Source organism: Chrysochloris asiatica, unplaced genomic scaffold (genome assembly GCF_000296735.1).
Source record: "Chrysochloris asiatica unplaced genomic scaffold, ChrAsi1.0 scaffold00025, whole genome shotgun sequence".
Classification (NCBI taxonomy): domain Eukaryota; kingdom Metazoa; phylum Chordata; class Mammalia; order Afrosoricida; family Chrysochloridae; genus Chrysochloris; species Chrysochloris asiatica.
The window spans coordinates 15,481,760-15,494,266 of NW_006408543.1; the positions used below are offsets into that span (position 1 = coordinate 15,481,760).

A 12,507-nucleotide genomic window follows, 5' to 3' on the forward strand; every position below is an offset into this window, starting at 1 on the left:
CTACTGCTTCCATAGATGTAGGTCAAGTTCATCAAATTGTATCAGATTATACAAGTCTCTTTTTGAGCCTCTGCTTTCAAGTCTTTTGGGTATTTGCTATTGTTAAGTGCTGCTAAGCCAGTTCTGGCTCATAGTGACCCTGTGTAGGATTTCCCAGGAGTGGCGGTGAGTTCGAACCACTGACCTGTGGTTCAGACTGACTTTTTGGTCCAGTGCTTGGCCCCACAGCATCATACCAGGATAGGTTTATACCTACAGGATATACCTATCTTATGTCAGGATGAGTGGGAACCAACTCAACGGCACTAACATCCCACCACCTAGCAGTAGACTTGGCTGGGTTAATATGCTAGTTGTGTTTTTAGTTTTTTGAGTTGCCACCACGCTGTTTCCCACAAACACGTCCTCTTGTTTTTAATCTAAAAGGTTGTACTCTGTGTACTGTTCTGCACCTTGCTTTTTCACATATGGTATCTTGATGGTCTGGTGTCCACCTCCTGTGCTTTTTTGCGTGTTTTGTGGCTGCATCGATTTCCTTGGTCTTGGCCCCTCTGAAGCTGTGCAGGTGGGAGGTGAGGACGCTTGTCCCAGTAGTTACCTTTCCAGACACAGCTGTAATGTGCCCATGTCCTTGCGATTCCTTCCACCTAGTAGCCTGGAAGTAAATCAATAGCCGGTCAGAAGCCTGATTAGGGGCCAGAGTAGTAGCCCTGAGGGCAGGTCCTGTGCACAGCTTCCTAGGGTGTGGGTGAGGTGGGTGGGTGGGAGGTCAGCCTGAGAGGAACCGTAAAGACTTGGCTGGAAGTGTGTGGGAGCTACAGCCAGAAATGTCAGGTGGAGACAGCAGGGTGTCTTTGTGTGCAGACCCCAAAGCCTGGAGGCCCAGCGACTGTGGAGAGTGAGTGGGGAGTTGTTAGCTGTCAGCCTGCGCACAATGGATCTGGACCCCCGTCTCCACCCGTAGGGTTGTCATTGGCTAACTTCTGGCAGTAGATTGTCAGTCCTTCCTTCCTGGTCCACTTTAGTCCAGAGGCTTTGCTGAAACCTGGTCAACAACATAACAACACACAAGCCAACACTAGCAAATGAGTGGTGGCTAGACATGAGCTGCCGTGGTCAGGAATTGAACCCAGGAAGTTAGGAGTTCTACCTCAGAACCACCACTGCCCTCATGGGAGAGAAAGCGGGTGAGAGAGGTGGATGAAGATTATAAAGACCAGGTCTTAGGGGAGGAGTGAACTAGGAGCCAAGGAATGGGCGTGGTGTCATTGGTGATCAGGGATGGCCACAGGATTGGAAAAGCAAACCAAGCAGGATTGGGAAGGGATGGAGCTCAGGGAAGACCCTGGCTTCGTGCCCAAGGGGGTGACCGGGCTGGCCAGTGGTAGCATTTGGCAGACATGGGAAGCCAGGCCCAAGGGTTTTGGAGGAAATGGGGAGCCATGGAGGTGGTTGAGTTAAGAAGGGACAAGCAGTCCACTGGATGGTGAGTAGGGCGGTGGTCTTGGGGAAGGCCAGACTTTGCCCCAGGACTGTTGTAGTTAGTGAGTACTCCCACTAAGTCCTATGGGGACTTCAAGTTTGGAAACCAACCGTCTCTTTGGCCAGAAAATGGCTTTGAGGGGCAGCTTAGGTTTTCGGACAGCCTCCTCTCAAAAACCGAGGTTGACTTGATGCCTGGTGTGAGAAGGCTCCTGCTTTCAGCCAGCCATGGTTACAGAACGGGTTCTGGAAGAAACGCTTTCCGCCTGCCCTAGAGTAACACCGCTCCTCTTTGTTTTTCTCCACAGGAAACGAGGGATAGAAGTCGTGCAGGTGAGTACAGACCGGGTCCTGTGGTGGTTTCATGCCCAACTTACTCCTCTTGCACCCCAAAACCTGGGGGCCTGGGCTGTATCGTCACATGACTCTTGTGTGGATTTGACCAGATTCCTGCCCTGGTTCCCTGCTGTGGTGGTGTCGGTGGGAGGAGCTCATCGGGAAGATGGATTAGTTTATGTGTGTTGTATGAGTGTGTGTTGGGGATGGGGAGACTAAAGGTCACAGTTAACCACAACCATCTGTCTGAGTCCACAAGGAAATTCCTGTTGGGCGCCATTTTAGAGGAAGTGAGTTCAAGTGTTTATCAACGGAAAAACTAAGCCTCCCTCAGTAACTGCTTCCTGATAACACAAGATCCCCAACCCTAAGGTGGTTGAGTGCCACTCCTACCATTGAGAGTCATGAGCTGGGCACCTGCTTCCAAATGTGAGAGGTAGCCAAGTGGGCTCGTGGGTTGGTTTTCCATAGCTTCCTGGAAAGATTTAGACGAAAACCTTTAATCCACTTAATCTGCGCGTGTACCGGGAGGCCAGAGCTGTGGTTTTAGAAGGCAGCAGGCAGAAGAAGAGTTATGAGTTATTTTTTGATGTGTCTACTGTTCATTTTTATGATCACTTGTGGGGAGACCGTGGGGGCGCAGAACCAGCGTGAAGCCAAACTGGACACGTTCCACCCAGGCATCTAAAAATAAACCCCACCAAGATGTCTCTGTTTGCCTCCTCTTGGCACTTTCAAGATGTAGAGAAAGGCTCTGCAAAAATCAGAAGCCAACTCACTTATCAGGTTTTGCCGAAGAGTCAGGCTTCTGTGTACCGGATCCCCAGGCTGGTGGGCACCTGGGCACTGAGCTTGTCATGCCGTCAGAGTGCCTCGGTTCCAGTGTTAATAATTAAAGATGATGAAATGACTGTACTGCTAACCACCACTTGGTATTTCCTGTGTTAGGCTCTCCAGAGATCAAAGTGCTATTATCGTGCCCATTTACTGGATGAATCAACAAAGGCTTACAGTGTGCAGCCTCTCCTGGAGGAGTGGGGGGCGCCCTCAGATGGAAGGCGGGAGAGTTGGGATTTGACTGACCTTTTCTCGGTCTCCATAGCCCCCAGTCTTTGTGCCAGGCCAGCTCTCCTCTGCTTGTACATAGGCTCCTCTGACAGCGTAATGATTCCAAGCTTATTGTTGTTGTTGTTGTTAAGTGCCATCGAGTCGGGTCCGACCCATAGCGACCCTGTACAGGGTTTCCGAGGGTGTAAATCTTTACGGGAGTAGAAAGCCTCATCTTTCTCCCGCGGAGCGGCTGGTAGTTTTGAACCGCTGACCTTAAGGTTCGCAGCCCGATTCGTAACCACTACGCTACCAGAGCTCCTTAGTACCTGGCATTGGGAAGATGTACTTTGGAAGAAAGGACTGGTAATCTGCTTCTAAAAAAACTAGTCGTAGTCTCACCCTACGGAACCAAGTTCTACTCTGTACTCATGGGTTCCCATGAGTCTAAGAAAAGGATGATGCACCCTAGGGTCAGGGATGTAAAAGGCTCTCAAATGCTGCCAGAGCCTAAATGCTCGCCCTGCTCATGGTAGGTAGTCGTTCCTGTTGTCAAGTGGTAACATTGATAATGTCAGGGCTTAACATCTATGTGACAGCTCTGGGTGGTACAAACGGTTAAGCAGGCATTTCACTACATTGTCGGAAAGAATGGTGCTTTGATCGCACCCAGAACTGCCTCTGAACACAAGCCTGGTGATCAGCTTATGAAAGGTCACAGCCTTGAGAAGCCTGTGGGGACAGTTCTCTGTACCCAGGGTCAGTATGAGTCAGACTGGATGGCAATGAACACCCGCAGTGGGGACCTTGGGGCCCCTGGGTGGTGCATATGGTTAAGTGTTCATCTGCTAACAGAAAGATTGGACGTTCGAGTCTACCCCAATGTACGTTGAAAGAAAGGATTGCTAATCTACCTCTAAAAAATCAGCCATTGACACCCTGCGGATTCAAGTTCTTCTCTGCACTCATGGGGGTGCCCTGAGTCAGAATAGGTGCGACAGTAGCAAAGGGGGGAGTACCCTTTACTTTGAAGAAGGATTTGGGTTTAACTTTTCCACAGTGAGTTGTCATTGTTAAGTGCCATAAAATTGATTCCAACTCACAGAGACCCTGTGTGGGTTTCCAAGGAGTGGCTCATGGGTTTGAATCACCAACCTTGTGGTTGGCAGTCCAGTGCTTATCCTTCTAAGGTGAGAGGGGACCAGAATTAAGACAGTAAACATTGTCAGTTCCCAACTTCCGCTTGTCCTTGTTCCCACAGCTAAACTTGGCTTGGGGAAGAGCTGCTAACCCCCCTTCACAGTCTCCCTTGCCACACAGAGGCAGTTCACCCAGGGTCACATCACTGGTAGCTTAACCCTGGGCCTGCCCAGCTGGTGCCTCAGTTTCCCCATTTGTAAAACAAAGATGATAGTGGTGCCTGTCCCCTGGGATTGCTGAGTAAGTAACCCATACTCTTGAGTCAATTTCAACTCAGAGCGACCTTGTGTAGGGTTTCTGAGACTAAAAATCTCTATGGGAGCAAACAGCTTCATTTTCCTCCTGCGGAGCAGCTGGTGAGTTTGAACCACTGACCTTGCGATTAGCAGCCCAATGTCAAACCCACAATGTGCGCAGGACTCGTTGGCTTGTTGAGAGGACTAGTTAATTTGGGTCAAGCACTTGGCACGCCGGAAGCTGACTATGGGCGCTTGAACAGTCTACAGTGAGGCTGTGTGTCTCCAACTATAGAACCTTCTGAGCCCCAAGTGATCTGCCCGCTGGGGCATTGTAATCCTCATGCAAGTCAAGTATTTCGTTTCCACGTGCAACAAAATAGAAAGAAGACCTGAACCAGTGGTCAGCTGACAGAGCATTGATGTCTTTTGATACTAGAGGAGCATGATTCTTGGCATTCACTTCTAAAGGAATTCAAAGAGTGCTCTGGTAAGTCTCTGGAGGGCACCAATCTGCTTTACCTATCTGAACGAGTGATTTCAGGATTTGTGTCTATAACCATTGAAAATGGAAATAGAATTTATCCTAAACTACGTGAGCAATGCTGCTGTTGTTGTTGTTAAGGGCTGTTGAGTCAGCTCTGACTGATAGTGACCATGGTTAGGGTTTCTGAGGAGTGGCTCATGAGTTTGAACTGCTGACTGTGTGGTCACGTGCTTATAACTGCAATGCTCCGAGGTTGTTGTTAAGTACCATGGAGTCAGTTCTGACTCATAGCGACCCTGCACAGGGTTTCGGAGGCTGTAAATCTTGACAGGAGCAGAATGCCTCATCTTTCTCCCATGGAACCGGTGGTAGTTTTGAACTGCTGACCTTGAGGTTGGCAGCCCGACTCATAACCACTATGCTACCAGAGCTCCTTGCAGCGCTACGATAGCTAATATTTATCTGTAGATACATGAAATAATTAAAAAAAAAAAAAAATTCCCACTGATCTCTTCAGAGTTGTGTTTCTAATCAAGTTTTATTTTTTAATATTTATTATACAGATTTGTAATCAGTTTCTGTTGGGTTGATCGGTTAACATATTAACAGTAATTGTAATAACTCAGTGCAGAAGAGAAACTAACAATTAGAGCTTTATTGTCCGATGAACTTTAAAAAAAAAAAAAAAGAAAACATCTGTCAGTGAGATGGGTGGGCAGGGCCAAGCAGCGCTTCATTCCATTGCATTTAGGGTGGCAGTGACTTGGAACCAACTCAGTGGTACTTAACAACAAAAACAACGTACAGTTAAGGAGCTCTAGGGGCATAGTGGCTAAAATGCTTGGCTGCTAACACAGAGGTTGGTGGTTCGGAGCCACCAGCTGCTCTGCAGGAGAAAGATGCGGCAGGCCATTTCCATAAAGATTTGCAGCTCTAGAAACCCTACGGATCAGTTCACCCCATTCCTATAGGGTAGCTATGAGTTGGAATCAACTTTATGGGCAGTGGGTTTTTGGATTGTTACACGCAGTTCCCTATGTTTGCCTAGCAGTATAATAAAATGATCAATAAAACCCTTTCAAACATAAAGCACAAACCTCTTTGACAGAAGTGGACTGGAAATTGGAGTTCCAGAGGAAAAAGGAACATTGTTCTATTTCCAACAGCTAAAGAAGAGCTGGGTTATGTAATTTTAAAATAGATGATGTTGGATCTCAAATTGCTGTGCTATTTAGATTCCATTGGATCCATTTAAAAGAGAAAGACCAACAGTTTTATTTTAAAATGCTAATATTTATATTACATTGGAAATTACATCCTCCGCAAGTATTTAGACTGAGGATGAGAAATTAACTTAGATGTCAGCTTAAAATGTACAAATGGATTCGTAGTTCTAAACATTCATTTTGGGGGGCGAGTGAAGAGTTTTGAAGGGCCCTCCAGCCCCTGCGCAGGTACTTCCCTCCGAGAGGGACAGAACCAGGCCCAGCTCTCAGGTGTAGGAGGAGACCCCGGTGGGGCTGGCCCATCTAACTCTAGGACCTGTGAAATTTTCCTAGGTGATAGTCTTTCTCTGCCACTGATGGGCCTCCCTTTAGCCTATGTAATTAGGCCAAGTAATGATTTAAACAAATTAACAAACAAATAAAAGGTCTCCTGCCCAATACCAATCACATGTGTAGAAAAACTGAAGGTGAGTTAGGATCCAGGGACCAATGGAAGTCTTGGTTTTGGGGTAGGTCTTGGACTTGAGGAAAATGAGCAAAGCATAGCAAGGGTTTGGGACAAGCTCCTCAAAGCCCAGTGTCCGGAGGGCTACTCACCATGAAGGTGGAGGTCTGCAGCTGTCTGTCATGACTGATGGTCACAGAGACTGGTCCTGATGGTGATGGTCTGTGGACACTCAGGAGAATGGTGAGAGATGCTTCCTGTCGTGACGGCTGTAGGCTTCAGGTACCTGTGATGGGCACGGGCATCATCCTCATGGTGATGTTGGCGGTCAGTGCAGGTTGCCGGTACCTGTTGTGTATTGATGATGTGCAGGTACACACATGGAGTACCTGAAGGTGATGGTGTGCAGGACCACGCCTGCCTGTTTCCTCTTCTGTAACCTAGAAGTTGTAGTACTGCAAGGAGGATGCTGAACCCACGGGCCTGCCTGATTTTGTGGTTTCCGTGGTTGAACGTTGGACTTGCCCAGTGGTGAGGGGTGCGCACCACTTAGATGGAGCAGAGTGGATTGGGCAGGTCAGTCAGCATACCTCCTCTGGGTGCCTAGTGAGTCAGGAAGACTTCTTGGAGGAGATGGGGTTGAACCTGGTTAGGTGAAAGTCATGCGCACAGCCCTGGCCTGACCAGGTCTTTCTGCTTTTGCAGAAAGCCCACTGTGAGCAAAGTTCACCCTGGCTGGTTACTCCTTGCTGGGAAACATCAGCGGCCTGAGAGCCCTTTCTGAGGACCAGGCACAAAGCTTGTGTCATCAGAAGCATTTTCCACTCTGATCTCATTGTTGGAAAAGTTTTGGGGGGGTGTTTGTAAGGGTCCCACCCACGGGGTCCACCTCCACTTTGTCTGGCAGCCCTAAAGTGGGTGAGAATGACCCCAAGAGAACAGGGCAGTTCTTGCTCCGCCTAGCTCTAGCATGCACTTGCTTCCCTTCGGAAAATGTGCCCCACAGTGTTTTCATTTTGAAATGCAGATGAGCACCCTGATGTGAGAGGTACAGTGGGCAGGTATCCATTTACTGCCTTCCCGCCAAAGTCCTTGAGAATTCAGACATCCTGAAACGCAGGCTTTGTGCGTGTCTCAGGCGACCAAGGAGGTACCTAAGCCCCCAGCTTACTGACGGGACGGTAGGCTGCTGGCCTTTCTGAAACAGCCTTTCCTTGGGAGTTGCAGCCTGCTTAGATCTGGGCATTCTCTGGCGTATGTGCTTTTCCCTTTCTGACAGACGATTCAAGGAAGGGAGCCTATCAAGGAGAAAAGGAAAGACTAACAGACAGACAGATGCAGAGGGAAGACATGGTACCCAGCTGCTGATGTAGAGCTGGGCACTGTGGCTGCGGTGAGTACCGCTGGAGCGTGTGGCCAAGGCCCAGTGGGCAGAGAAGGCTTGCCCTAGGGGCTGGTGTGCACATGGGATGCTGCATGGAGGGGAGAATGGGTACGTGATGGAGAAAGCTTTATTGGGAAGGTGACACCTCGTGACGTAGTGGGTTAAGCAAACCCACCAGCTGTGCTCACAACGATATGCAGTTTGGGGAACCTTCAGGAACAGTTCTGTTGTGTCCCTTGGTCACTGTGAGTTAGAATCAGCTCAGTGGCGGTAATTAGTGGCTGAGTGCTGTGACTGCTTGGTGGAGTTACTGGTGGCTCAGGGGTATTCTCACTTGTTGGTGGGAGAGCCAGCCCTGTTCCCACCTAGAAGTTGGTCTCCTACATGGTGTCCATCCTGTAAGTTACGGCTTGCATATTGCCACACTGCACAGGCTCCAGCACAGCTCTCAGATTAAGACTAGGAGGAAAAGCTAGGTGACCTGCTTCTGAATATCAGCTTATGAAAACCCCATGGAACACAACCATCTGATCTGCAGCTGGCCCGAGGGATGGGGCAGGACCTGGTCTGGTTCATTCCCTGGAACACGGGGGTCACCATGATTTAGTGGCCACCTCAGGCAGAGAGCACAGCCTAGCTCGGAAGGAGGTCTGCTGGCTCTGTGAGGCTGGACAGGCTGGACCCTTGGTCGTGAAGAACTGCAGGTATAACTTAGACTGACTACCCAGAGTGACAGGGTCAGACCATAGAGGCCCAGAGAACTGCTTCGTGAGGAGACAAGTGCACTGATGAGCTTCCATGTGGAGAAGGTTCTGGTAGGAGGCTCTGGGGGTCGGCCCTGCTAGGAAGACATGTGGGGTGATTGGACAAGGCTAGATGGGTGGGCGGGAGTAGGCCCTTAATAACAAGAGGCAGGAACTATGACCCATCAAGGGTGCTATGTCTTGCCTGGACTGAAGATGGTCATAGAGGGGCTGTCAGGGCCTAGGAACTGGCTGTATGTGTGGGAGAGGAAAGTGTGCCTGGAGTTAGCTAGCTTACAAGGTACTGTCCCCACAAACCTGCCTTGCCCTCTATTCTGGACACCCTCAAGTTTTATAATTCACTAAAAGGAGTCCCCTAAAGCTGCTATTCTCACAGTTATGTGTTACTACAGGGAAAGGACACAGTTTGAAATCAACCAGAGGGCAGAGTCTGGGAGGGTTCCATGGAGTCAGGACACGTGACACTAGGGAAGCTGCAGTGTCCACGGTTTTTTATCAGAACTCCGTTGTGTAGCCAGGACCCCTCGAGTGGCTGAAACTGCTCAGTGAGCACTTGGCTACTAACTGAGAGGCTGGTGGCTTGAATCCAACTCAAGGTGCCTTGTAAGAAAAGTATGGTAAATTGCTTTCAATACGTCACAGCCATGGACAGTGCTCTTGAACTCAGTTTTGTTCTGACACACATGGAGACGCCATGAGTCGAGAGAGACTCAAGGGCAAATAATGGTGGTTTGGGATGACAGGCATGACCCATTGGTGGATTCATTGTCCACCGGTTGAACTCAGTCTCCAGGTTGACTGATACCATGTGACCCAAAACTCCATCCTAAATCACAGGATTGGTCTTTGGGTGTGGCTAACCCGAGTCCTGGTGTGGTGCTGTGAGTTAATGGGCCAGACTGCAGAGCCGTTTGAACTGCAAGGTTGGCAGTTCAAGCTCACCAGCTGCTCCTCGGAAACCCTATATAGGGTCGCTATGGGTTGGAACCGACTCAGTGGCACTTAACAACAACAACAGTCCTCACCCTGAGATTATGAAATGTGGCCAGCCCTTCCCTATCCCCACACTAAGACACTCCTTATGGGCGTGGCCTAGTATACTACCCAGGGGTCTGTCTCTAGATTGCCAGGGTACTTGGGCAGGGGAGATGGGGGAGAGCAGTCAGGAAAGGGACTGAGGGGGACCTGTTTGGGCAGATGTGTTCAGTGCAGGCAGCAGAGAAGCATTTTTACTAGCTGGTTTCCGAATTCAGAGCCAGGCAAAGAATGATGTGATTAGGGATTATGGAAAAAGGCTCCCAACTATTTGTTGTTGTCGGTAGACGCCCTTAAGTTGGCTCAGACTCATAACAACCCGCCATGTTTAATAACGAAATGCTGCCCGGTGTTCAAAATCTAAATGTTCAGAAACTTAGCGCAACCGAGTATGTGTATCATGAGTAGACACTATTTGGGTAGGATCAAAACCGGAAGTGTTTCAAAAGATGCTCAGAAGAGGAGATGGAAAATGAGTCCTATAGGTCATTTGTGATGATGCTCTCTCAGAAGGTAGCATCAAAACAGAGGGCAGGACTTTATGATCTCTCAGTTACAGAAATAGAATCACCAAGGGCAGACTAAACAGTCTCTAGTCAGACCCTCTCAGAAATCCTCACTAAAAGTCCTCACAGATGGACCTGTAGGCGACATCGTGATAAACCCAAACCCATGACATCAGGCTGATTCCAATTCAAAGGATTTCTGAGGCTGTAAATCTCCATGGGGCCAGAAGCCTCATTTTTCTCCTCTGGAGTGGTTGGTGGGTTTGAACTTACAATCTTATGGTTATCAGTCCAGTGCTTATCCTATAGCACCGCCCAGACTCCTAATATCATAATAAATGGGGAAATATTGATGTTGTCAAGGGTTTCATTTTACTTTGATCCATAATTAATGCCCATAGAAACAGCTGTCAAGAAATCAAAGAGCCCCATGGCATTGGGCAAATCTGCTGCCAAAGGCCTCTTAAAAAGTGTTAGGAAGCAGAGGTCTGAATTTGAGGACTAAGGTGTGCCTGACCTACGCCATGGCATTTTCAATCACCTCATATGCATGCGAAAGTTGAATAAAGATGAAGGGAGACCAGGGAAGAATTGATGCATTTGAATTATGGTCTTGGGGAAGAATATTGAAGGACAAGGTAATCTGTCTTAGAAGAAGTACAACCAGAATGCTCTGTAGAAGTGAGGGTAGTGAGATTTTGTCTTACATAGTCCCCGTTTCTAGGACGCCTTATCAGAAGAGACTAGTCCCTGGAGAAAGTGGTCAGGCTTGGTAGAGGATCAACAGAGAAACAGAGGAGGACCCTCAACGAGATGGATTGACAACTGTGCCTGCAACATGGCTCTAACATAGCAACAGTTGTGAGTTGGCACAGGACTGGGCAGTGTTTTCTTCTGTGTGTCAGAACTGACACATGGTACATGCAACAACAGTCAGACCCTGGAGTTGGACATTCTCAAAGCTGGCTGTACATAAATAATTTTCCCAAAGAGCTCAGTGCCTTAGGCCAAAAGTCTCCACTGAGCTGCTTTAATCAACGATTGTTTGACCTGAGGGTAGCTCCAGGGGACCAGTTTCTTCAAAGTTCCAAAAGAGACCATAGGGCAGGTGATTAGGTGGGTCACCCCAATTCCATGATCCCCCAAATCTAGGGGAGTCAAAAGAATCTTGTCACCCACAATGGTACCATATTTTGGGGCCCATTGTTGCGGCCACTGTGTCATCTCATCTCAGTGAAGATCTTTCCCCAATTCATTATTGAAGTACTGTATCTATGCGGTTCAAAATTGTCTGAAAAAGATTCAGTTCAATCTCCTTGTTAAAGTAGAGGGGCAGGAAAAAAAAAAAAAGGCAGATCATCAGTGAGATGAATTGACAACGGGACCACAACAAGGAGCTCAAACTGAACACCGACCGTGAGGATACGCATGGCCATCCCTTCTGTACAGAGGGTTGCTGTGAGTTGGAACCAACTTGACGAGACTTAACAAGAAATCTCTTTTAAGTGTCAGATGATTCATCCCCACCTGGGTTCCGTTGGCTGCTATGCACTCTCTTGAGTGCCCTGTCGGCCTCGGAGCCTCCCTGGACCTTGTTTCCAGGTAGGGTTAGCACCATCACCAGCTGTCTGTCTGTTGGACTATGGTGTGTACTGGCATGTTGGCTGTGATGCTGGAAGCTATGCTATACCAGTATTTCAAATACCGACAGGGTCACCCAAGGTGGACAAGTTTCAGCAGAGTGTCCAGTCTAAGGTGGACAGGGAGAAAGGCCTGGAGATCTTACTTCCCCAAAGTAGCCAGTGAAAACCCTTTAGATCCCAAGAGAGTATGTTTGATACGTTGCTGGAAGACAAACCCCTAGATTGGAAGGCACTCAGAATACTGTGTCGGGGGCTGACGCAGCGGACTGGAGCCCACCAGCAGGTGTGAAGACGGAGAAGGGCTGAGTGTGCTTTTTTACACGGGGTTACGGGGGGCTGGTGCTATTGGAAACCTGTGAACATTTCCTTCCACCTTTTCCTGTGGAGCCAAGTGCCAGGGCTGCTGGCAATACCAATGGCCTTGGTCTTTATGGGGGCGCTGACATCCTGAGATCCTGGATACCCCCTCATTGAATGAGATCAGAGAAAATGGAATTTCCAAGTGGGGCAGTGGCTTCCGACCCCCACTTCCCTGTAGACCCCGGCTTCTCAGGGAGGGACCACCATGGGGTTGGGAAGTTGGGCTCTGAACACAATGTTTGCACCGGGTCATTGGGGTCTGTTTCTGGGATGCCGACTATACTTGGTGGGCTTGACCTTTTCTTTCCCTGGCATCTGTAGAGGTCTGGGTTTGAGTTTCTGTTCTTTTGTTTACT

The 12,507-nt window shown here is 48.8% G+C and overlaps 1 protein-coding gene across 1 annotated transcript in view; it reads left to right on the top strand.

The window, feature by feature from the left end:
* ITPK1 (inositol-tetrakisphosphate 1-kinase) overlaps nt 1–12,507 on the top strand; it is a 172,510-nt gene that overhangs the window by 48,599 nt on the left and 111,404 nt on the right. Inside the window, exon 2 of the mRNA XM_006839559.1 lies at nt 1,791–1,815. Within this exon, the coding sequence (XP_006839622.1) occupies nt 1,791–1,815 (25 nt within the window). The remainder of the gene's footprint in view (nt 1–1,790; nt 1,816–12,507) is intronic.